The sequence below is a fragment of the Gymnodraco acuticeps genome, unplaced genomic scaffold, assembly GCF_902827175.1.
Source record: "Gymnodraco acuticeps unplaced genomic scaffold, fGymAcu1.1, whole genome shotgun sequence".
Taxonomy (NCBI): domain Eukaryota; kingdom Metazoa; phylum Chordata; class Actinopteri; order Perciformes; family Bathydraconidae; genus Gymnodraco; species Gymnodraco acuticeps.
This window is the reverse complement of record NW_022991779.1, coordinates 684,319-711,416: the sequence shown is the minus strand read 5'-3', so window position 1 is coordinate 711,416 and position 27,098 is coordinate 684,319. Positions and strand designations below refer to the sequence as shown.

At 42.3% G+C, this 27,098-nt stretch overlaps 1 protein-coding gene across 1 annotated transcript; it reads left to right on the top strand.

Annotated features, from left to right (window-relative positions):
• Positions 1 to 16,375: 16,375 nt before the first annotated feature.
• LOC117535188 (malate dehydrogenase, cytoplasmic-like) lies at positions 16,376 to 27,098 on the top strand. Its single transcript, XM_034199578.1, has 9 exons — positions 16,376 to 16,531; positions 17,500 to 17,598; positions 18,611 to 18,707; positions 20,863 to 21,038; positions 22,943 to 23,065; positions 24,144 to 24,320; positions 24,654 to 24,767; positions 25,284 to 25,373; positions 26,656 to 27,098. Exons 1-9 carry the CDS (start codon positions 16,529 to 16,531, stop codon positions 26,776 to 26,778), a joined length of 1,002 nt encoding a protein of 333 aa, XP_034055469.1. The 5' UTR covers positions 16,376 to 16,528; the 3' UTR covers positions 26,779 to 27,098.

Here is a 27,098-nt window from a genome sequence, read left to right as displayed (position 1 = left end):
CGTTTCATAGAGGGTGCTCAAACATTTAGGGTTTCCCATTAATGTACCGGGTGCTACAGTTGAATTGTCTACTGCAACACTCCCCACACACATACACAGTGTGACAGTTACAATGAAGGCTCGATAATCAGCTCACGGCATATAGGTGTAAGCAGGGGTAAAGTGCTATTTTTACAGGTGGTGTGTGGACCTCACATAGGGGGGTCCTCACCTCCTCTAGGGGGGTCCGAGGGCAAGCTCCCCCGGGAAGATTTATTTTTAAATATTGAAGTTAAATGCATCAATCTGGTGCACTTTGAGAGCAACATGAAGAGATCTATGGATACCTCTCTCAACACCCATATGAACTGTAAACAGATTTACTTTTTCTTTATGGATATTTTACAAATCACCCTTTTAAACTTTATTCTTTTTTTACTGTCATATAGTATTTCATACCTGTTTTTCATTTATTCTCTTATTTTTGTATAACTATAATGATCTTATAAACGTGTGCCTCGGAAATAATTGTTTACATTAATGGTGACCAAAACGTTTGAGACCCACTGAGAGTCATTTAGCTCAGTGAGTCTCTCAGTCTGACAGGAGAGGACTCTCCTCCACTTTGTTGTTGAAAAAACTCCTTATATCTGTTAGCGTAGCTCGCTAGCACCAGAAGCTAACAACAACGATCTCCAGTAGGCTACCGGTGCGCTCTCTCTCGCTCGTGCACACAAAATGGCTCGTTTCACACACACACACACAGTCGAGCTTTAATGAAACACAGAGACCCAGACGTAATAGTACTGTACTGCGTTATATTATTTCCCCCCACTTTGAGAACCACTGACCTACATAGATATCATTTTCAAATCATTTAATTTGTTCCTCTTCATAATTTCCTTATAAACTAAGTAGGACGATTTAAAACTCAGTCAATTGGGCTAATTTAGAAATTGCTTCAGTTTATCATCATAACAGATCAAAAGTTCAGATTCATTTTACAATAAATCAAGGAATGATGCACTTCTACAAACAAAAACAACATAATTAAAACATTTAAACAAACTACTAAAAGTAGATGAACTACATTATTCAAAAGTTTACAGTAACTTCTGATAACAACACAGGGGAAATAAACGAGGCATCTCTTTTCCTCTCTCTCTCTCCCTCTCCTGACAGCCCGTCAGTATCAGGGTTAGTCAAAATGAATCCCTTGGCGGTTCTAGTGTTAATTTACCGTTTTGTCTTCTCTTTGCTTAATCGATTTGAAACCAAGTCCAACGTAGCTTAAACTTAACGTTAGCTTTCTAGCTAACACAACACATGCACGTACCTTTCTCTGTGGGTTTTTTGTAGTGACGAATGAAGTTGGATGTTGTGGTGGTCGTGTCACTGATCTTTATACTGCAGACCGCTGTTCTCTTCTTATTAGCGTCATCGACAAAATAATCCTTGAATCCAAACTTCACTATTTTTGGAGTAACGCTAGCCGCTGCCATGTACTGAGACTTCTGCCTTCTAGTGGGTTGCCAGGTTTGCGCTCACGGCGCTATAATCACCCAATCAAGTTTCGAAAAAACGAAACGTAATATCTCAATACAAAAACAAACGCAAATATTTCATTTTAAACAGTCAAGTCCTTTCAAGTCATCCGTCTCAAGCTTAAGTCAAGTCTCAAGTCATGAATACCAAGTCAAAGGCAAGTCAAGTCTTTTATCAATGTTAGTCAAGCAAGTCTCAAGTCAAAAAATATGCGACTGGAGTCTGACTCGAGTCCCCCACCTCTGGTATCATGTACAATGTGTCGGAGTGCTAGCCATTTCAGAATCATATATTAATTTACTGAAATATAATAATAATAATAAAAATAATACATGTTATTTATATTGCGCTTTTCCTGGCTTTCCTGCGTTGTAGCTATCCAATGTCTAATAACACTTACCAATAAATCAAGAAATAAGATATTGCATCATTGTGTGTGTGTTTGATTTCCACGGTGCACGATGCCTAGACTCTAATTGACCGAGTGACTGAGAGGCTGTTATTTGGCGGGTTAGGACCTGCTGTGTGAATCACTCAGGGCGGCCTAATCATGCATTGTGAGGAATGCTAAACTTCACCTCTCGGTCAGGGCAGAGGTGGGAAATAGTGGAGTACAAATACTTTACTCCACTACTACGACTTTTTACTTCTTACATTTTTAACACAAATACCTGTACTTTCTACTTCTTTCATTTTGAACACAAATACCTGTACTTTCTACTTCTTTCATTTTGAACACAAATACCTGTACTTTCTACTTCTTACACGTTGAACACAAATACCTGTACTTTCTACTTCTTACATGTTGAACACAAATACCTGTACTTTCTACTTGTTACGGTGTGCAAGAAGCAGGACCCAAATGCAGATTTAAGTGACACAATAATTCCTTTATTTCAAGGCTACAATATACAGAGACAGAACAGAACACTCACCGCAGACCAAGTCATTACACAAGACAACCCGACCAAGATAGACAGAAAACCCAGAACTTAAATACACCCAGGACTAATCACATAAACACGAGACAGGTGAGGAGGGAAGAGAAAACACAGAGGCACCAGGTGAACACAATCGGGTAATCAGGGAGGGAAACAGACAGAAAGCAAACAGGCAGGAAACGGGGGTGAACACTTTACAAAATAAAACAGGAAACCCAAAGATAGAAAAAGACAAGAAAAACACCAACACAGACAGATCCTAACAGTACCCCCCCTCCCTCAAGGGACGGATCCCAGACGTCCCAAAACAAAAAAAAGTCCAAAACCTCAAGCAGGGTGGATGGAGGGGGTCCGGAGGAGGGACGCATCACTAAGCCACCAGGGTGGGTGGAGGGGGTCAGGAGGACGGGACCGAACTGTCCGCCCAGGGGCACGGCAGAGGACCAGGAAGGGGTCTCGGGCGGACGGCCCGGGGGCAAGACAGAGTCCAAGGTGGGGACCATGGAGGGGCGAAGGCAGCGGCAGGAAGAGTCAGGGGGCCGGGCCCGAGGGCGAAGGCAACGGCAGGAAGAGTCAGGGGACCGGGCCCGAGGACCGCGGCACTCAGGGGGCCGGGCTTGAGGGCGAAGACCGTGGCTCTCAGGGGGCCGGGCTCGAGGGCGAAGACCAGACAGCTCCGGAGGCCGGGCAGGAAGGCGCTGACGGGACAGTGCCGGAGGCTGAGCAGGACCCGGTGTCGGAGCTGGTGGGACAGGCCTCGGCAGGATCCCCCACGGAAGAGGACCATGACACGGGATTTGTAGGATCCCCGGCAGGAGAGCAGTCGGCGGGGCCTCCAACGGCACAGGACATAGGATTGGCAGGACCCCCGGCAGGAGAGTAGACGGCGGGACCTCCAACGAGACAGGACAAAGGGTTGGCAGGACCCCCGGCAGGAGAGTAGTCGGCGGGACCTCCAACAGCACAGGACAAAGGGTTGGCAGGACCCCCGGCAGGAGAGTAGTCGGTGGGACCTCCAACGAGACAGGACAAGGAGCTGGCAGGACCCCCGGCAGGAGAGTAGACGGCGGGACCTCCAAGGAGACAGGATAAAGGGTTGGCAGGACCCCCGGCAGGAGAGTAGTTGGCGGGGCCTCCAACGGCACAGGACAAAGGGTTGGCAGGACCCCCGGCAGGAGAGTAGTCGGCGGGACCTCCAACGAGACAGGACAAAGGGTTGGCAGGACCCCCGGCAGGAGAGTAGTCGGCGGGACCTCCAACGAGACAGGACAAAGGGTTGGCAGGACCCCCGGCAGGAGAGTAGTCGGCGGGACCTCCAACGAGACAGGACAAAGGGTTGGCAGGACCCCCGGCAGGAGAGTAGTCGGCGGGACCTCCAACAGCACAGGACAAAGGGTTGGCAGGACCCCCGGCAGGAGAGTAGTCGGTGGGACCTCCAACGAGACAGGACAAGGGGCTGGCAGGACCCCCGGCAGGAGAGTAGACGGCGGGACCTCCAAGGAGACAGGATAAAGGGTTGGCAGGACCCCCGGCAGGAGAGTAGTTGGCGGGGCCTCCAACGGCACAGGACAAAGGGTTGGCAGGACCCCCGGCAGGAGAGTAGTCGGCGGGACCTCCAACGAGACAGGACAAGGAGCTGGCAGGACCCCCGGCAGGAGAGTAGACGGCGGGACCTCCAAGGGGACAGGACAAAGGGTTGGCAGGACACAGGGTTGGCAGGACCCCCGGCAGGAGAGTAGTCAGCGGGACTTCCAACGAGACAGGACAAGGAGCTGGCAGGACCCCCGGCAGGAGAGTAGACGGCGGGACCTCCAACGGGACAGACATACGATTGGTAGGACCCCCGGCAGAGGAGTAGTCGACGGAACCTCCAACGGGACAGGACATGGAATTGGCAGGACCCCCAGCGGAACCTCCAACGGACCAGGACATTGGGTAGGGACTTGAGAGGGGACTCGAGAGGAGACTCGAGAGGGGACTCGAGAGGAGACTCGAGAGGGGAACTAGAGGAGAGACTCGAGAGGGGAACTAGAGAGGGGACTAGAGGAGAGACTAGAGGAGGAACTAGAGAAGGGAACTCGAGAGGGGACTCGCGAGGGGTACTAGAGAGGGGACTCGAAGAGGGACTAGAGAGGGGACTAGAGGAGGGACTAGAGAGGGGACTAAAGGAGGGACTAGAGGAGGGACTAGAGGAGGGAACTCGAGGAGGGACTAGAGGAGGGAACTCGAGAGGGAACTGGAGAGGGGACTCGAGAGGGAACTGGAGAGGGGACTCGAGAGGGAACTGGAGATGGGACTAGAGAAGTGACCTGAGGAGGGACTAGGGAAAGGACTAGAGAAAGGAACTCGAGAGGGGACTCGAGGAGGGACTAGAGAGGGGACTAGAGGAGGGACTAGAGGAGGGACTAGAGGGGGGAACTCGAGAGGGGACTGGAGAGGGGACTCGAGAGGGGACTCAAGGAGGGACTAGAGATGGGACTAGGGAATTGACTAGAGGAGGGACTCGGGAAGGGACCAGAGAGGGGACTAGAGAAGTGACTAGAGGAGGGACTCGAGAAGGGACTAGAGATGGAACTCGAGAGGTGACTCGAGAAGAGACTAGAGATGGAACTCGAGAGGTGACTCGAGAAGAGACTAGAGATGGAACTCGAGAGGTGACTCGAGAAGAGACTAGAGATGGAACTCAAGAGGTGACTCGAGAAGAGACTAGAGATGGAACTCAAGAGGTGACTCGAGAAGAGACTAGAGATGGAACTCAAGAGGAAACTGGAGAGGGGACTTGAGAGGAAACTGGAGAGGGGACTTGAGAGGAAACTGGAGAGGGGACTCGAGAGGTAACTTGAGATGGGACTGTGGCAGCTGGGGCCAGAGCTGGGGCCAGAGCTGGGTCTGGAACCATGGCTGGGGGGGACGGAATTGAAGCCAGAATCATGGCTGTAAGGTCCGGTTCTGAAGCCGGAAACATGGCTGTAAGGTCCGGTTCTGGAGCCGGAAACATGGCTGTAAGGTCCGGTTCTGGAGCCGGAAACATGGCTGTATGGGCCGGCTCTGGAGCCGAATCCATGGCTGCCGGGACCGGTTCTGGAGCAAGGACCATGGCTGCTGGGGCCAGAACTGGGTCTGTAACCATGGCTGCTGGAGGCTGAACTGGTTCTGGAACCATGGCCCTTTGGGCTCGTGCTGCCAACCTGGCCTTGCGACTCCTTCCTTTAGGAGCCGTTTGGAGGCTCCGTGGACCTCCAAAGGCTAGACGAGTACCAGCGAATGGCTCCTGGACTGTAGCAAACACGGGGTGAGAAGCAGGGGCTGACGCCAGACGGACCACACCGATGCGTGTGGTATCAAAACGGGAGTTGGGAGGCCTGGGGCTGTCAGGCAGGGGATAACACACCGTGAGAAAATCCAAAATCCTGCCCGATAAGAATTTAACCAAGCCTGGCTTCTCCATAGTAATCCGGCGTGCCTCTGCCAGAACAGCCTCTCGCTGCTGAACCCTGGACGCTCCCAACCATCGATATGAGCAGTCATCCAAAGCAAAGGAAAACTCCAATAGCTCCTGCTCAAAAGGATCTGCTGGGCCCATATTTTGGGTCGGTTCGTAATGTTACGGTGTGCAAGAAGCAGGACCCAAATGCAGATTTAAGTGACACAAAATAATTCCTTTATTTCAAGGCTACAATATACAGAGACAGACCAGAACACTCACCGCAGACCAAGTCATTACACAAGACAACCCGACCAAGAGAGACAGAAAACCCAGAACTTAAATACACCCAGGACTAATCACATAAACACGAGACAGGTGAGGAGGGAGGAGAAAACACAGAGGCACCAGGTGAACACAATCGGGTAATCAGGGAGGGAAACAGACAGAAAGCAAACAGGCAGGAAACGGGGGTGAACACTTTACAAAATAAAACAGGAAACCCAAAGATAGAAAAAGACAAGAAAAACACCAACACAGACAGATCCTAACACTACTTCTTACATGTTGAACTCAAATACCTGTACTTTCTACTTCTTACATGTTGAACCCAAATACCTGTATTTTCTACTTCTTACATTTTGAACACAAATACCTGTACTTTCTACTTCTCTCATTTTCCAAACAGCTGGTTCCTTTAGTCTGAATGTGTGTTTGGTGCGTGATCATTATTATTTAGAGTCATTGCGTGCCTATTGATTTGAACACGATCCGTGTATCCATCATTTCCTGGTCTTCTCTAAAGAAGAGGGACCAATGGAAACGTTGTCATGTTGCCGTTGTTCAGCATGGAAACATTCATTAGCTAACAATGACATTATTGTTCTATTAATATAAAGGGAGGTCAGGTACTCTTTAAAGCAGCTGCTAGTTATGGGTACTTTTTACTGAAGTACATTTCAAAGCCTCTTTACTTTGACTTGAGTAAAGAAGTTTAGTCAGTACTTCTACTTTCACCAGAGTATTTTCAAACACGAGTATCTACTTCTACTTGAGTAAAGGATGTGTACTTTTGCCATCTCTGGAAACACTCCCCCTGAACCTCGGCTCCATCACCACCAGCATTGTGAGGATCCTTGCTTTACTCACAGCTCTGTTTACACAGTGCTTGACTAAGTTACCAGTGCTGCTGAGGAGTTAAAGTTTTGGAGCATTCAGGCGCTGTCACATGGCAGGGTTTTATTTCCGCTCAGACCACCCATGTTGGAGTAATCCTTTGGGTTTCATCTGACCATCATGAAGTCCTCCAGACACAATACTGTAGAACCGTGGTTGTTACTGTTAAATGTAATACTTTGTATGTCTTAAAGGGGCGCTATTATGCTTATTTTAGGTTCATATGAGTGTTCAGTGCCTCTACTGGGACATGTTCAAAAAGCTCTTTGTTTTTCTCATAATGTTGGAGTAATCCTGCGGGTTTCATCTGACCATCATGAAGTCCTCCAGCCTCAATGGTTGATTTGTACTGTTTACTTTAATATACACCAACTTTTGATTGGTTTAAGGGGCCCTATTATGCTCATTTTCAGGTTCATATCAGTATGTAGTGTCTCTACTGGGACATGTCTCCATGCTTTAATGTTCAAAAAGCTCTTTATTGTTCTCATACATGAGCTGCAGAACCTCTTTTCACCCTCTGTCTGAAACCAGAGCACAGTCTGCTCTGATTGGTTAGCTGGCCGGCTCTGTTGTGATTGGTCAACCGCTTAGAGATGTCCCGCCTCTTAGTTTATCACTTACAATGTGTTGGAGCACAAGTGTTACATAGTGATGTCACTATATACCTAAAGCACCAAAAGCTACAGAACGTATTCTGCAGAATAATATACTTTGGATTATTGGATTATACTTTTGAATGCATTGCTTTGTTCATGAAAAATGTTCTTTTACTTGTTATACTACATATATCAATAACGTTGTATTCTAGACTATTATAATGTATTCAAAATATATAATTTATTTTAGAATACTGTGTTAGCTAATCTGGGCACATTGAGTGTTAACAATTACACTTGTTTTTTATGAAAGATGTACATATACATATAAGCATTTTGTGTACGGCAGCTTCTGCACGGACAATTTCCCTCTGGATTAATAAAGTAAAGTCAAACAAAGGGATAGTTTATCTTATTCGAAGCTGTTTGGCCTTTCTTCTTTAAATTAAAATGTGTTTGTGTTTACGCATAAAACCTGTTCTATTAGAGGGGAATGTCACTAAGCTATAGGTATTTATACATACAGTCTATGGCACATGTGTCAAACTCAAGGCCCGGGGGCCAAATCAGGCCCTTGGTGGATTTAATTTCGGCCCACAGGATAATTTCTAATTACTTTTAAATCTGGCCCGCCGGTATATTGCACGAACACCTTCACTCCATCCTGAGGGTCTCCTCAGCTCAGAGCCTGAGCCCAAACATTGATGACCTTGCACCCAAGATGAGATGCCAAGTATCTGAACTAGCATCACAGAGCAGCACACTGACTTTACATGTTTCCTTCTGCACTTGTTCTCTCACGACAACAGGGCATGTTTGGTTTGTTCTTTGAGGGAAATAATTTTTTTGAAGCTGTTGAAAAATGTAATCATAAGAAATGACTCTAGAAAAGCTGCAGATAGAGCCATAAGAAATGAATGCAACTGATTATTTAATGTTGTTTTTATAGGCAATAATTTAAGCTTTGTTAGTTCCAGGTTTAATATGTGCAATAAGTTCATTTCAATACGTTTTGCAATAAACATTGAACCAGTCCGGCCCTCTACTAGTACCCATTTTTTTTATTTTGGCCCACTGTGTATTTGAGTTTGACACCCCTGCTCTATGGTATCAACATGAGAACTAACTACATTTCCTTTGGTAAGCTTTTCATTGGCTCAAACCCAGAGAGCAGCTCGTTTTTGAAACTATTCAGCATGCATGCAGCGCCCTCTGCAGGCAGCAGGAAGGAGTGATACAGCTGCGCAGTCATCAACAACCAGAAGGATTTTACTCTAAGAACGATACAGTAATCTACAATATTGAGGTATTTTGCATCAGTATTTCCATTTTCTGCGACTCTTTACTTCCTCTTACTTTATCTCAGAGCCAAAAAGTGTACCTTTAACAAAACTTCATCCATCTGACACCTTACGTTACTTTTCATATTAAAATGTTATTTAATTTTTTTTAAAGACGTTATTGAAGATTGAAGCAATGGTTTGAATGTATGTGTCCTGTTGGCCTTCTCACTATATTTAAGCTGTCTTGGATTCACTAAAGAACTCTCTTTCTATCTCATAGCCTAATTCAAATGAGTTTTTAAGGGCTTCGCTTACCTTACCTTACCTTACCTTCCTGCAGCCTGCATTAACTCTTCACCTCTCACTTCTTTAGACATTTGGCACCATCATTCATTCATCCGTGCAGATTTCACAGAACGGTCCTGATATCAGCGGGTCCCCCTCATCCTGCCTGTATTTTCATAACCTCCAGGACTCTGTGTATAATGCTGCTGGTCAGTAATGACAAAATAAACACACAACTACGGATCAGTCCACTGGTAAACACAGTTAATATGCACATCTATTGCTGACGTACTGTTTCCGGTGACTCGGTACTATAACCCTCTGATACTTTTACTTTTCTATGTGCTTTGTTTGCGTAAGAAGCTTGCAAGAATATACAATAAATCATGGTTTAGTTATTTTAACTGACATATTGTCTTGTTTGACCTGCAGCTACTTTATTAAACTTTAAATTAGGTGTGTTTATTTGCATTCATTGTTCTTAAAAAAATTGGGAATGAAAGACTTTCATATCGAGGTGTTATGAGATGTTTCTGACCTCAGTGACTTGTATTCAACGTTTCAGATCAGATTCAACTTTATTGTCATTAAATAGTACAGGTACTAGTAACAATATTTTAGAATTGTATTCAAGTTCAGTGACTTGCATTTGACTCTATAGACTTGCATTTGACTCTATAGACTTGTATTTGACTTCTGTGACTTGTATTTGACCTCATAGATTTGTATTTGACATCAGTGACTTGCATTTTTGACTTTATCTACTTGTATTTTACTTTTATTCTCAAAGTGCAGGATAGAATAACTCATCTCCCTTCTCTCACTTGTGATATTATGAGAATATCACATCTAATTTAAGAGTACAAATGACAGCCTTAGTCTTTTATAGTCAATATCAGACAGTGCATTTAGAATCCAACTGTGTGTGTGTGTGTGTGTGTGTGTGTGTGTGTGTGTGTGTGTGTGTGTGTGTGTGTGTGTGTGTGTGTGTGTGTGTGTGTGTGTGTGTGTGTGTGTGTGTGTGTGTGTGTGGTGTGTGTGTGTTGTGTGTGTGTGTGTGGTGTGTGTGTGTGTGTGTGTGTGTGTGTGTGTGTGTGTGTGTGTGTGTGTGTGTGTGTGTGTGACTCTGCAGCAGTGTGTCCTCATGTGACCCTGACACGTGCTTTTTATGTTGGGTTGCTGCAGCCACGATATTCCATTCCCCTGCAGTGACGTCACTTCTATTTGCAAAATAATGGTATCCTCCCGTCCTTAGTATTAATTCACACCTGTGATTACTCACATGAGAGGCTTTAGCAGTCCGACTCCGGTCACAGGCTATTTACGTCCTAGAAATCGTATTAAGAGACTGACTGCAGCAGTGTGTGTATAGAGGGTGGAGGTGAGTGTGTTTGAGTGAGTGTGTGTTTGTGTGTGTGAGCTACCAGAAGCTGTGAAAGTCGCACTGCAGCGCGGTTTAAAGTCGCCTGTCTGTCTTCCTTCCTTGCCTGTCTGTTGTTCCCCCGGGTACCGAGTTGGGTCGAACTGCCGTTTTTTGTCCGGAAGACGTTCAGTAGACCATGCTGACTCTCCTGACTTCCATGTATCTGGTGGTGAGGGCGGTGTCCTGGGAGGTGAGTTCAAATCTGTTAAATTAAACATGTTCACATTCAATTCAATGGCTTCATTCATTGTCATATGCACAGCAGCTACAGTGTAGATATGGCAATGACAATATTACGTCCGAAGCTCCTTCAACAATGCAACATACATATAAGACATAACAAAACAATAACAACAATAAATAGTGCAGGAAGAAAAAGAGTAGATATAAAATATTGGACCAATATACAAGTAATGCATGTATACTATATACATGTCAAATACAATAAGCTAAATGTTGCAGAGAATGAGTTGTGACTAAGTAGAAGTCTATGTGGGACATTTACGTTATTACAGCAGATGGTGAAGATAAAGTGAGAATAGACACACACAAAAAATTAAGTATGCAAACGTTGTTAATCGTAAAATAATACAATAAGTATAAAAATAATAAAAAATAGCAGATAAGTACACCATGGTAAAAAAGAATTGGTATATTTGTGATCATATAGAATAAGAATTAAAGAGGTAACTGTATGCCAATTGTAAATAAACTGAGAGAGAAAGAAATACAAAAAGAAATACAAACATTAGGACAGATGCAACCCATTTAGTCTCCCAGTGAGTATTAACATGTCAGCGTTATTCATCTTTATTTCATCATAGTTTATTTATCATATTGGTGACTTAACGGGCAGTGGCGGTTCTAGAACATTTTTATTGACGGGGCCATTTATTCATGAGAGGGGCCCAATGACTGCAGACCAGAAAAAAGACAGTGTTCAGGGTTTTAATCATTTTTAATTCAGTATAAAGTCACCAAAAATCATAAAATCCAATTATTGGTTTTTGTGTCAGAACTTGTCTCAATAACTTAATTAAAGTGTCATCAAACTACATGATTACAAACTGAATCATTCTTGTAACTTTGTCTCAATAAAGCACAGTCTTTGATATATACGCTATCATAAATAGTATAGTTTCTTCGTTCAGAGGGGGGTCCAAGTTGCCCCCCTACCCAGAACCGCCATGATAACGAGGAACAAACCCCGGTGTTTTGTACCGCTCCCTTTAGACCTCAGGTGTGAACATGGCGGCAGGAAACCCAGCACTACCTTCGTGTGTGAGTTAACCCGCATGTCGTGTCTCTGACCCCGTCAATATTAATTCAGTGAGTCGTCTTCACCTGGACGTTTCGGCAAAGTGCCACCTCGAAGCCAGGCAGCGTAAACAGCATCACATCCGGTCCATGCCTTCAAAATAAAAGCACTTTTTTAACAGGTCTGATAAGCTCAAGTTTAAGTCTTCATTTATTCATGTTACTATTTTGGGGAAACAGATAGTCAAAATGGGTTAGTTGGAGAAATGCAACAGAGGTCAAACAATTGCACTTAAGTGGCTTACAACAGTTTGACTTTGTATAAATTAATTGAATCATAGAAGTATAGTATTTTTTAAATGCACAAGTTGGGTCAGTGTCGTAATCATCAACTCATTTCCTGCTCTTTACAGCACTGATAAGATTATTGTCTATTATGATAAATCAATTTGGAATGATGACATTAGTTAATTACTGCAAAAGGGACCTCATTTACAAAAAGAATGGACATGCTTTCATATAGAAATAAACATTTTATTTATTTATCCAGAACTAAATTGCCGTCTGAAAAATATAGCATAGGAACACTTTCATTTAAGACACAAAGTACAATCCTACTAATACAATAGAAAATAACTACATAGTGATTATTGTGAGTAAATGAGATTACCAATGTTAATATGTTGTTCCCAGTAAGTCCTGTTTTCACACCCTTAAATGGGTCTAAACCATCCTTGTTTGCGCTTTTATTTTGAAAGCTCAATACCTACTCTTCCGGGATGTGCCTCCTGTTCTCCCGCTGCAGATTATCAGCACCACGGTCAGCTCCTGTCAGCATCAGAGACCAGCAGCTTTATGGAAACTAAGCAAACAGAACTCAGATCCAAGATGGCTGCCGTGCCCTTGACACAGAGCCTGACTGTAATTTAAAACCCTTTCATTGCTGAAACGTACACTCTCTCTCTGAAAGAACACCCCCCACATCCACGTCCTTCACTTTCACTCTGAGCTCTTTAGGGTTGTAGTTTATTGACAAAAGCATATAGGTCGTAAATATTTGAGTCATGATAGCTCAAATTGAACCATGGGCATCAATCTGTCAAGGCTTTCTGCAAGATGTAAAACCCAACTGCAGGACGTTGGGGGAGATGGAAGTGAGGACAAGCTGTTCCACACCAAACTGGAAAACCATGGCTTTTTGGACACTGCGTCATTGTTGTGTTGAAACAGAAAAGGAGAGGGTCTTCCCCAAACTGTTGTCAGCTTTTTGGAAGAACGTTCTTGTATAAAACATCACTATATGCTAGAGCATTAGGGTTTTCTCTAATTGGAGGTAAGGAACCCGAAGTCGGTAAAAAAAAAAAAACCCAGTCAAGAATTACAGATGTCCACGTACATCCGGCAATGTTGCAAATGTATCATTGGGAAGTCAGAGTTGTATACCTACGATCCACTGTTCCTTGGTACAGTAGCATTCCCACATAGTTATACCCTCCAGTTTATACAAATATTACTAAATTACATTTCACTTACGATTTATTTATAATCTTTTCTCTGTTAGCTTGCCGTCAGACGTCTCCAGAAAAAGTTATTTTACTTTTGATACCTTTACTTAGGGTTTGCAGTAGTCTTACCTGTGTGTCAGTTGTTGGTATTTTTTCTTAGTAAAGGATGAGAGTGCTCCGGTGACTCTGGTGAACTCTCTGCTCTATAAACGTCAGCAGATCAGACGGCTCAGGGTTTCCTGCTGTGAGGCAACAGATAACTGTCTGATCAACAACAACTTAACACGCTGTAGTCCCTGTAGTCTGGGCAGTGAACTTGATCTCAAGTGACCTTTGACCTCTGATCCCGGTAGCCCAGAAACATCCACAGACCCCACTGTGAGATCTGTGTGACAACAGGAGGTTGTCCATTGTATTTGGTTTGTGATAGGTATAATAATGTGTGTAATTCAGAGGGACTCTTGTTCTGAAATTTAAAGATAAGCTTTCATTTTGAAATACATTGAGTGATGATTAGATAACTATCCCCCGAGCCTACAGGTGGAAGCTGGGGTGAAAGCTGGGGTGGAAGCTGGGGTGAAAGCTGGGGTGGAAGCTGGGGTGGAAGCTGGGTGGAAGCAGGGGTGGAAGCTGGGTGAAAGCTGGGGTGGAAGCTGGGGTGGAAGCTGGGGTGGAAGCTGGGGTGGAAGCTGGGTGGAAGCTGGGGTGAAAGCTGGGGTGGAAGCTGGGGTGGAAGCTGGGTGGAAGCTGGGGTGGAAGTTGGGGTGGAAGCTGGGGTGGAAGCTGGGGTGGAAGCTGGGTGGAAGCTGGGGGGAAGCTGGGGTGGAAGCTGGGTTGAAGCTGGGGTGGAAGCTGGGGTGGAAGCTGGGGTGGAAGCTGGGGTGGAAGCTGGGGTGGAAGCTGGGGTGGAAGCTGGGGTGGAAGCTGGGGTGGAAGCTGGGTTGAAGCTGGGGTGGAAGCTGGGGTGGAAGCTGGGTGGAAGCTGGGGTGGTGGTGGGGCAGGCAAGCAGCAGCGATGTGGAAGTTGCTGCAGCAATAGCAGCAGCAAGCAATGCATAGAGAGATCTGGCAGGTTAAATAGAGCGGCGTGTTAGAGAGACTCTGTTTGGTTGGCTGTAGAGTGGCAAGGGGCGTTATGTATGAATGCAGCATAAGTGCTCGAGTTGACTGCCTGAACTAGCTCGCAGGCTTCGCCCCATTACGGACTCTTAATTGAAAAGTGTCAAAGTGATGAACCTACCTTAGTCTCTAGCGACTGTTCATTGGGAGTTTTGTCGCTACAATACTGTTATGTTATATATATTTATCTCCCTACGTGATGGTCTTTGTCAATGTCTTCTCCGAACTGCATCAGTCATCTTAATGCATGAGCGCCACATCCATTTGTTATATTTAGATTTTGATTCATTTCGCAGAAGAAAGATTCAAATGTAAAGATATTTTGTCTAAGAGCTATCTGAATTAGCCTTCAATATGCAACACGTGTATATGATGCTAGCATTGAAGATAAACTCCTCTGCATGTCATAAAAAAATAACAATTCCTACAAAAGTAACAAGGACTTGAGGTCATCAATGTTAACTAAAATCAAGTCACATTCAGAAATGTTATACATGTTCCCAAGTTAAATACGCATCAGTAAAAGCAAATGTAGTCATAAAACCACCCAAATGCACAATAGCAGTTAGAAACACATGTGAACACCATGGTAAAAGCATCTTTCATCTTATGGGACCCCTAAGTCACTTAAAGGATCATGATGTGAAGCTGCTTAGCTGCCTGCAGGCCCCAGAGGAATGCTGTTGGTACACAGCGCTGTTCTCTTCACTGGGTGAATCTGTGAGCTTTATGGCTGTAATGGTTTATAAAACCCAGTGATTTACTCACTTGTTTGACGTATCACATGTTGATCTGAAAAGTAATTAAATATGTCAAATACATCTGGGACAATATCAACCTTTGAGTTGTAGTGGAGAGGAGGAAAAGCATATTATTGACAAGAGTAAAGCACATCAAATTTGTCTTAAGTATAGTACAGTCCAGTTTACAAGTTCTAGATAGGTTTCAGGAGATCCTTGAGATCTTCTAGGTGGTTCTTGAGGAACTCCAAGTGTTATTGAAGGGATTGGAAAGATGTTTGGAGATTTTAGAGGTACTTTATAATTTAAAACTACTCTTACTGTATGTGGTGGAGAAATCCTTGCTATATTGCTGTGGCATCTTAGGTTTTATCCTTATATGTGACACCTACTGTAAGGCTTAATTTCTCCTTATCTGTTCCACAGAAACCCTTAACAGAATTCCTCAGTTAAGGTAAATTGTAAAAGGCATTTACTCTATAAAATAAATGTTATTGTGGTAACCCTTTACAGTTTATATGGGGACCTTTTGTTTGTTAGAAGTTTGCAAAGATCTGTCACAAACAAATGTTGTTTATTTGTTTGTCCGTATACAATTTTTTAGCTGGAACATCTCGACAGCACCACAATATATCATTCAAAACAGTATTTGACGCAAGCCTTTTTCAAATTTCGGATTTAAATTGTTGTTGTAAACGTTGTTTTGCAAAAGCAAAAATCGAAAGCATATGTGGAAGTTCTTGAAAGGGTTACGGTAATTTGTCCGTGTGTCCAGGGGTATTTATGGTGTGTTCACACATATAAATATTGACCTGTCTTTGTTATAGACAGTATTTAGTTTCTTTAAGTACTTTGAAGTTCATGAGACATTGACTTAAAGACAGAAAAAAGGCGTGTGTTTTCACGAAAAGTGGTGCAGTTCCGCTGCCGGCCACCAGGCGTCGCCAAACTGCCTCCTGAGTCTCAGTAAAAAAAAGACTCTTTTCAGAAAATCCTCTTCCGTATATGGATTAGGGGTCGCGGTGCAAACAGCGCAGTGCATCATGGGAATCTGCGTTCTTTGTGTGCAGTTGGCTCGCTTGTTAAGCCTGTATCAGAATCATAAAAAACTACAAATCCCTAGTGAGTTTGGAGAAACCGTTTCACCGCCTGACTTTACAATGCAAGCGCAGAGGTGACCCTTCCGTGCAGTCCAACTCTGAGCCGGGAGAACAGGCACATCACACAGAAGCATCTTCACCTCTTAGCTAAAATGGTAAGAAACATCATTAGCTGCTTTACTGTATGTTTCTAAAGGTTTATTCATGTAACAGGAGTCCTTTTATCATGTTTAAAGGTGTGCTAAATGATGCTTTGAGAGTTGACATTGAGGAAGGGGTTGCAGCGTCAGAATGTAATCTCACTTTCTGCTATTTTCTGGACGTTTTGCATGTTCTGAATGAATGTTTAAAGAACCACGTTTGTTATACGCAGTTGCATCACTCACGTTAAAGGTGGTTTCTCAGACTATGCAAGGTTAGCTTCTGCAGTCCTGAGTTGTGTTTCCGTTGTTTTAACACTTGCTGCTGTGCTGTACATTCATGCATCTGCCTCCATTTTAGTCAGCAGGCAGTGGCGTGGCGTCACGTCATCATCGGCCTTTGTTGTATTCAGTCGCGATAACCCATCATGACAGGAATCAGTTTGAAACTAGCTTCACACAAAAAAAATCGCTATTTAATTTAGATTTCTTGATTTTTCGATGAGTTGCAGCAGGTTCAAATATGATGCCTGACTTAAGTTCAACCACCCTTCAATTCGGCTTGCATTATTTATAGTACTTGAATTTGGCTGCATCCAGTATTTGGCACAGTTAAGCATTGTGTGATTAATCATTAAAAATCATGTTTTTTTGTGCTGCTGGATGGATGTGATGCATGCCGAATTAAAGGGGGATATCAGTTGCTTCAGATAAAGTCTAAAATTAAACTGAATGTCCTCCCCTCCTGTACCAGTATGCAAGGTCATTTTACATTGCACGTATTTCTTAATGGACCTTGGTGCCAAGTCCTCTTTGTACAAAAGGGCCGAGGAGAATGAAGGCCTTGTGAAGCAGCAGTGAGGTTTCCATCCGTTAAATACAGGCTCTTTTAACTTCAGACCAACAATGCATGTTACTGCCGCCTCGTTTCCTTCCTATCTAGGTCAATGACAACAAATGTTAATCCATGTTTCCCCCTCCAGGCCGAACCAATCCGTGTTGTGGTGACTGGCGCTGCTGGTCAGATCGCCTACTCCCTGCTGTACAGCATCGCAAAGGGAGATGTGTTCGGGAAGGAGCAGGTGAGATTACATAACCTGCAGCAGAGCCCCTTTTCCCCCTGAAAGCTGCACAGACTGTGTGGAGCATGTTACGTAATGTCCTTCTCATCATGAATAAAACAGGGTTTAAAGTGGGGTATGCCATCTGCTTAGCTGAGACCTTAATAGTGAAATATCTTACTTAAATAATACTATATGAATATTTTCAGAAATGTACATTTTTACACCAGCACAGCTTTATTGTACTTTTCCGTCACATCGAATAAGCTGATTGGCCCAGAGGAGGCACCTCGATAAGGATCAGACTCGGCTATTGATATGAAACTTTGTACTATTTTGTAATATTTATCAGCAGCTCCTGAGTTTTTTTTTAATCTCTAGCAGCGTTTGCATCATCCTCAGAAATCCTGAAATGTTCCCGAAGTGTCTTATGGATGTGATGCATGCCGAATTCAAAAGTACCCTATAGTATATAGAAAAGCTATTTTATTTAGTGACATGTTGTATCTGATCATGCCAATGTGCAAGGTCAAGCTACCATTCAAGGTTTTTTTAATAGAGTTAAATTCTCTGTTCCTCTGAGCAGTGCTTTAACGTAAGAACTCTGTTCATGTTGCAGGATTTATACACTTGTATTGATCTAATTCAGGAAATGTATTAGCATTCATAACAAAAGAATACTACGCTTTACTACTCTATAGATTAAAAGGTTATTTAAGAAATAAATAAGATGGCAAATTAAGCATCAGAAACTCTCATTTTATCTGTAAAAGTTGCCTTACAATTACAAAGAAATGCATTACTGATAAAAAAGAAAAAATTTAACGGCAAGAAAACATTTGGGAAATCTTCCTTAATACCTTTTATGTCTGCCAGAAATGCTGAGTCACCATGATGCAAGTTTCCCAAAAAATGAACATTTTAGAATTACGTTTTTTTCATGGTCATAGTTGTTTCCAAAATCCACATTTCCTTCCCAGGTAATGCTTTGTGGATTTTAGGGTGATATCTATCTCTTTGTGTTGTTTCTCAGCCCATCACCCTGATCCTCCTGGACATCCCCCCCATGCTGCCCGTGCTGGAGGGAGTCGTCATGGAGCTGCAGGACTGCGCCCTCCCACTGCTGAGGGGTGAGAAAATATATAAATATTTGAGTACAAGTGGTTCTTTTTTATAAGTAAATTAAAGAACAATCCTGACAAAACAACTATTTGTGAGGTCTGAAAGGGTTTCATCTATGAATGTAATCCTAGTATGTTCATTAATTATGTAAATAGCTAAATTAGACTGATAAATAAATCATTGTAAAGCAGTTTGCCAATTACGTTATGCATCTCCCTTATCATTTCATCCAACAAAAAGAAGTCGATTTGAATGCAGAATAATTCATTGTCATTTTAATTTGGATTTAATTAATCTGGTGAGATTTAAGATTGTCAGGAATAAACTTTAACTAATATTCAGATTTTAAGGAAAAGTACATTTTGTATTGAATTTTACTCTGAAATGTATTATTTACTTGCATTCAATTCACTTTTGAGCTGAGGGATATCTTGTCTGTTCTATACAGCAGCTAACGGAGACAACCCCGCTGCAGCAACATAGTGAGGATATTTGTATGTACTGATATTAATAAGTCATTAAAAAACAAAGGTGCGTTTTACAACACGTGTCAGTTATTTCAGTTCTTAAAAGTCCTCTGTGAAGCAACACTAGAGTATTGCAAACCTCCTATGAGGAAGGAAACTGCACAACGAAGACCTTTTGTAATAGTTCCTGTAATCTCTTTTGTTCATCACTCAGAGAAGAACACAATGTTAAACTAATATTCTCCGCTTTAAGGAGTCTGATGTCGACCACGTGTCTCTGCATCTGGATCACATTTTAATGCAGAGCACGCTGTGTGTAAATGTGTCCTTCAAAACCTCCGCACTGCTGCTGTGTGGCGTAGGAAGGAGGGTCTAAACCCAGGCCTCTGATTGGCCGGTGGTTAAGACACCACAGTAGCCAATCAGATCAGTGGTGGGACAGCAATGGGGGGGAAGTGAACCCTGACTGAAGTCCACTCTGATAGCTGTTTAACTTCTAATGACAGACAGAAAACACATCCTATCAGGATCAGACGAGCCGGCAGGAGGGAAGTTGATGAAAACTGAGATTTTAAACTTTTTTAGGAGACAAAGGACGACTGAATAAAGTGAAAATCTTCCCAAAGTACATAAAGTCGAGTCAGTAATTGAAGAAATTGTAAAAACCTCAGAGTGAAGGCCATTGTAAAACAACACGGAGATGAGTGACGTAGACAGATGTTTTTGTACCTTATCGTTATCAATACGTTTCTACAGTCACCATCTGTGACCTGTACACAGCAGATAAGATATCCATGAGCTCAAGAGGTTGATAATGGATGCCAATAAATAATACATATAATGTGTGTTGGAGAGTAAATAATTGTAAGATATAAGAAATTCTCCTTTTTGTTTTTATTCAAGGATTAAGTTGAAGAGCGTAATTCCAAAATACTAGATTCGTTCTTCCCCAAAAAATATTAACTGCATTCAATACCGCTATTTATACATCTGACCAAGAAGATGACGCACAGCTTGATCGGCAAACTACTTTGATTTGAGGTCAGTTAATATTCTATAGCAACTATTCATTAACATTAAACAGACAATTGAAAACCCTTCAGTTCCAGTGAATTCTACTTAAAAAAACAATCATCTCTCAGAGGGGCGTGGCCAGCAGTAGCTCATTAGCATTTAAAGCTACAGACACAGAATCAGCACTTTTGAAACAGAGGGGATTATGGGATGCTGCAATGATCTGTTTGGTGTTTCAGCCAATCAGAGACAGGCTCTGGATATTTCTGAGACCTGTGATATATTGATGAAGAACAGTATAATAGGGGACTTTAAAGTGAAGTGGATACACAATGACAATATGCTATCTTGAAGCTATGAGAAGCTAAGTATAAGCACATACAAATAAGACGGTAGTTTGTACTGAATATATGTACAAAGAAAAAAGAATTAATTTAACTTTTTTAATATACTTATGGAACATTATGACATTGTTAAATATAAGTATATAAAAAAACATGTCATGCTAGCGCTACATGCTAATACCAGAGTTTCTGTATTTTTACTTATTTTCTAGGACTGCAGATTTGAACATAATTGAACACATTTGCACTTATTAATAACAATACTTTTAATCCTAATAATAAGCATTGTTTCTAATGAAGATAAACTCATCCCATGCTGTTCCTCTCCTCCCCCTCAGAGGTGATCCCCACTGACACGGTGGAGGTCGGCTTCAAGGACATCGACGCCGCCATCTTGGTTGGCTCCATGCCGAGGAAGGAGGGGATGGAGAGGAAGGACCTGCTGAAGGCCAACGTGGCCATCTTCAAGACTCAGGGCTCTGCTCTGGACAAGTACGCCAAGAAGACCGTCAAGGTGACTCTTTAATCCGACATTTCAGCGGTTCCCAACCTGTGGTTTTCAAATGATTTGCAAAACATTATGATTTGTGTGGAAACATTTTCATTATTAAGATTTTTTTATATTGGAACCTCCTTTCCCTTCTCTTTCTCGATCCTCCTTAGCAACGGTCAGTACAGTCCTTGACAGCGGTCTGTTCTACTGGATTAACAACGTGTCGCATGTTCTGAATTGACCAATCAGAACTTAATTTAGCCTCCTTATTGTCTATGGTTGAATGTGGGCCACGAAAATATTTTTAGATTCTTAAGTGGGCCCTGAGTTGAAAAAGGTTGGGAACCGCTGCTCTATTTTTATTATATTTAATGTCATTTATTTATAGACCGAGGTGTCCCACAGGCTCATGTCGACTCAGCGTGTATTCATAACTTCTGGGAGTTTTAGTCACACCACAGGGAAATGAAAGTGCTCATCCAGCGTCTTTCCTCTAACAAAGCTGACTGTTCCTCTGCGGTCACGTTAACTCTTAAAGCAGCTTCATGTTTCTACAGAGATCAAATCTTGAAAGTCGATTCTTCTTCACATTCGGACATTACATTACTGTTCTGGTTTTGCACCTGCTGCAATAGCAAGCGTGTGAAATCGTACATCACACAGACTTGGTACTAGGAGATCAGGCCGCTCTCTGTCCAATCAAAATGAAGCGAACATTAATGTTTTAAATATACTTTGGCTAATGTCTAGATCATGCGTGTCAAAATCCATTTCACTACAGACCATACTGGGACATGAGGATCACATCAAGAGCCAGTCATATGGTTCCATTGCGTGTCCCATATAGTCTACTCACAACGACCTGCTCCTCATAATTCCCCCAAAAAGTCAAATAAAGATTCTGCATTAAGTCATGTCAAAATAATGCACCTAGATAACAAACGGCTAACTCACAACAAGCTGTTTCCCCGGCCTGAAAAGGAGAAGTAAATGGTTGTGTGGGACATTTCTTCAAGTAATTAGTTATTTATCATATGCTTTACATGTCCCATATCTTCTAGCATTCTGACTTCTGCAAATAAAACGGTTTAATCCAGTCGAGAAAACTCGTGTGCTGCCCATTTCAGAGATGTAAATATGATGCGTTAATGTTAGCATGCATTAAGCCACTTCAATAGGCCTATTTCTAAACACCAGATATCTTTTCTCTGATGCCACTTCCTTAAATGTTCTCCAGCTACAACAATTTAACATTTACAAGAGGCTGAATTTGACCTGCGAGCCTCGAGTCCGACACACATGCTCTAAATAATGTCCTGGTTTCAGTGCATGTGTGAAACGGGTTAAAGTGAATCCAAAGCATTCAGTTAAGCAGGAGGGCCTCTAATGATTTAAAGTCCACCACAAGTCCAGCGTCAGTGTGACGAAAGAGGCTTCTACTGAGGTCAAAGGTCAGAGCGTCACATGTGGACAAGAGAAAACAGCCTGATGTTGAATCCTGTGAGGACTTTAACATCAGAGGAAACTGACTTCTCTGTTTGTTTATTGAGAAACTTGGCGTTATTTGTCTCTTGCCTAAAATGGCCAAAAAGTCAAATTGCAAATACAAATGTATGCAGTCAAATATCATTTCCCCCTCTATAGTTTACTTTTAAAATAGTAAAGATGTCTTGCATGAATTTGGATACTCCTCTAATTTGTATTGTATGTCAAACTCTTTTCTCTAACTAACTTCCTTTGTTTCTTATCAGTCCACTATTTGACTCTTTGGTAGTTAAATGACTACAACATGTGTTTTATTTCATACGGAAATATGTCCTGTGTTGACATTTATTTTTGCATGTTAGTAGAAATCATCACAATCAGTAATTTAACGAAATATCTAGAAATAAAGAAATTCTGAAATCTTGATTTTTTTTTTTCAGGTCTTGGTTGTTGGAAACCCAGCGAACACTAACTGTCTGATCGCCTCCAAATCTGCTCCGTCCATCCCCAAAGAGAACTTCTCCTGCCTGACCCGCCTGGACCACAACAGAGCCAGCTCCCAGGTACACACACACACACACACACACACACACACACACACACACACACACACACACACACACACACACACACACACACACACACACACACACACACACACACACACCACACACACACACACACACACACACACACACACACACACACACAGTTTAAGGTCGTATTGCTAGCTTTTGTTGCTACCTTTTTAAAACAAATGCGACATAACGGCTCATTCAAGTCCGTAGGTTCGCCTCGTTGATTTGGCTTGAATCCAAAATATTCCCACACCGGAGATGTGGAATTAGGGTTTGCAACCAATTCCATTTAACTTCAAATTCCCCTCGAGTAAGTCACACGTTGTCTCCTGCTTGTCTCTATATTATTAATTTGGCTGCTGCACGCGGAGCGTCCTGACCTGGCTGTGTGTGAGCCCCGCCCCTCACAGCGCGCCGGGCTACATCCTTATATAAACAAACACGCATGTAAACGGCAATTTATCGAGCTCAGATAAGTTATCGAGTCCATTTTTATTTATCGTACAATAAGTCAATGTATCGATTATCGCGACAGGCTGACACACACAGTCAAATATAACCTTACCCTTACTAACATTAACCCTTAAGCTAACATGTTGCCCTCCAGCTGCTCTTTGAAGATTGAATATCTGTACATGCTGAATTATATGAATAAAAAAACTGTAACAAATGGAAAATATGAGAAGGGGAGAAGTTAAGTAAAGTTTTATAAAAAAGTATCAGACATTAGTTTATTAGGTACATTTAAGAAATGATTATATTTTGGTACAATAAACATGGTAGATGGAAGAACATAAACAAATTATGCAAAAGTCAAGAATCAAACAGAAAATAGGAATTTTCCAAAACAGTCAAATATATCTATAAAAAAAGGAGCTTTACAGAGTTTTTAAATAGAGGACAAGGTGCTACATATCACCAAATTACTGTTTATCTACATCAATATTTATTTTCCATTTATGACCAAGTGACGATTAAAGAATGTTTTATCTACAGACACATTGTTGGCTATCACAGTATGTCTAACAGAATAACTGATGTTGTGTCTGTGTCTGTCCTGCAGGTGGCGATGCGCTGCGGAGTTTCTGCGGACAAAGTGAAGAACGTGATCATCTGGGGGAACCACTCGTCCTCTCAGTACCCCGACGTGCACCACGCCAAGGTCACCGTCAAGGGAGTAGAGAAGGACGCCTACGACGCCGTGAAGGACGAGGCCTGGCTCCGAGGAGACTTCATCTCCGTGAGTCACACATTATTATAACATTTTGTATTCCTACATAACGTATTATGCCTACTCTGTTAAATAATCAAATGCATCACTTCAGTGCAATCAAGCCTTTAAAACCAGGAGAAGGCAACACTAATGATGTTACATTATCCCAAATGTTAGATGATATCTAGTTATATCTCATATCACAATTTCAAATGAATAACTATACATGTTGCTTAGCTTCACTTCTTACATTCTTAGTGTAATGTATGCGTTCATTTGACCACAACAACTTTTTTATTCTAGCTATTACATCTTCAGGTTTTGTCTTTTCTTTCCTAACCTCCTCTCCTCCTCCTTCAGACGGTGCAGCTGCGCGGCGCCGCCGTCATCAAAGCCCGTAAACTGTCCAGTGCCATGTCCGCGGCCAAGGCCATCTGCGACCACATGAGGGACATCTGGTTCGGCACCAAGAACGTGAGTCAAGCACAGAGACGCATTCCCCATTTCTGACATGTCTTACAGCATGTAGTCTTTCTTCTGGCTTTTTACTCTAGCCTAATTCAAAAACAACAACATATTATATCACAGATGGCCTTTTTTTATCGTATTATTTTTTAAATAAAGATTTCCATGCCATTTCATTCAGATTTTTTCCACGCAAACGATGACATGTATTCTTTGAATTGTGAGTGCTGGGTGGATTTGTACTATGACGGCACATAAAAAGTAGTCGCTAAAATAACTATATTGCTTTATTCTTAAGTTGCAAAATAAATCAGGAATATTGCTAAATGTATTCGAAGGTATGAGCATTAAAACATTTATAAAGATTTCCTATTTAACAGTACCAAATTCAGATTTCCTTTGTTGTTTTGCTGTGGTTTTGTACAACAGGCACCACGGTATCTGATATGTATGATATATTTGTTGTTGCCCGTGTTTGTTGTTGTTGTTGACATGTTGTTAATTCAGACTGCTTCTTGTTTACAGGGTGAGTTCATCTCCATGGGTGTGTACGCCGGTGGAAACTCCTACGGCATCCCAGAGGATCTCATCTACTCCTTCCCCATCGAGATCAAGGTGAGTGTCCAAGTCCATGGAGATTATAACTTTTGCTTCTTTATTCTCACTCATTTGGTAAATGTAATTAAATGATGATGACGACTAAGGTTCTCTAGATCAGTGCTTCTCAAAGTGTGGTCCGCGGACCACTGGTGGTCCGTGAGCGCCCCCTAGTGGTCCGTGAGTATATTGGTAACATTTCACATTTTAAATAAGTTAATTTAAGTTTTCCGCACTCTTGCGGGAATATCTCCGCAATGGAGCGAGGTTAAGTTTCACTTTCGATTGCATGATATAGCCCAGCGCAACACCTTCGTCACACATGTTGCCACTTGTTTGTACCATTTTCAGGCGATTTATAATCTGTTCTAGAAAATCAATGTGTTTTTGGATATTTGTGGAGTTAGGTGGTCCGCGAGTGTTTCTTTATTGGTTAAGTGGTCCTTGGTATGAAAAAGTTTGAGTAAACACTGCTCTAGAATACCATATGTAAGCAGGGAGTTCTCTGCAGCGCCACAATACTTAACAACAACATTGCAAATATAACAATAGTGTGTCTCCTAAGATTTGAATATTGTCCAAATTGGGATTTAAAAAACATTTTGATTAATTGCTCAGGCCTTGAATCTCAACCTGCACACATTGTATTAAACCATACGTGAAAATGTACAAAAGCCATTTGAAGTGTTCAAGTTATTAATCCTGTAGCAGATTTATCTGGAATATTCAAGCAGCTGAAGAGTCTAAGAGTTCAAAGATGACTTTTTCCCATTAAAATGTTCATTAATGGGATATTTGTTTTGGGGAGATTACGAGGAAGAAGTGAGAGAAACAATATGATGACGGCTACATTTAGAGCCTATCAAAATGGATAAGATAGAACTTTATTGATCCCAATGTGGGAAATGTTTGTGTCGCAGCAGCATCAAAAGACAAGACATTGTACAATACAAATTAAAAAGATTAGAACTAAACAAGAAAGTAGAAATATACATGTTGAATTTACAAAGCAAGTTATTATATATACATAAGTATGTGAGGGATGGAATATTAAACTGAATATTACAATGTACAGTGACACGATAAAAAAGCTTGATGTATCGTATTATACAAGCAGCGGAAAAGTCTCATTAAAAGGTCAATTGATGGGATATTTTTAGGGTGAGATTGTTCATTATTTCTTAATATATTACGAGTAAGAAGTGAGAGAACAATTTGATGACAGCCACAGTTGAAGCCTATTAAAATGGACAAAATAAAATCGCTTGACGTCTGACCTTTCCTTCTGTCGCCCTTACAGAATAAGACCTGGAAGATGGTGGGCGGACTCCCCATCAACGACTTCTCCCGCGCCAAGATGGACGCCACAGCAGCTGAGCTGGTGGAGGAGAGAGACACCGCGATGGACTTCCTGTCCCAGTGACTGACTCCCCCTGCTGGCCAACTGCAGCAACTTCACCTAGACCCCCAGAAGAGTTGCTGCTCGAAGCTCTGAAGAAGAAGATGCTCTCCACTCGTATTAACCGTCCCAGCTGCCCAGTGTGTGTTTGACAGAGTGTGTGTGTCACTTGGCCACTTCTTCTCCAGGTTTTCAGAATAAACCTATTTAACAACCACAACCTGGCCGTCTGCACCGAGAGAATGTCTGTGTTGGTAGATGATAACGCACACTCGCTGTCCAGAAACTGTAACGGATCATGTTGTCACAAATAAAACCACAAAGAAACTGACCCAACAAAAACA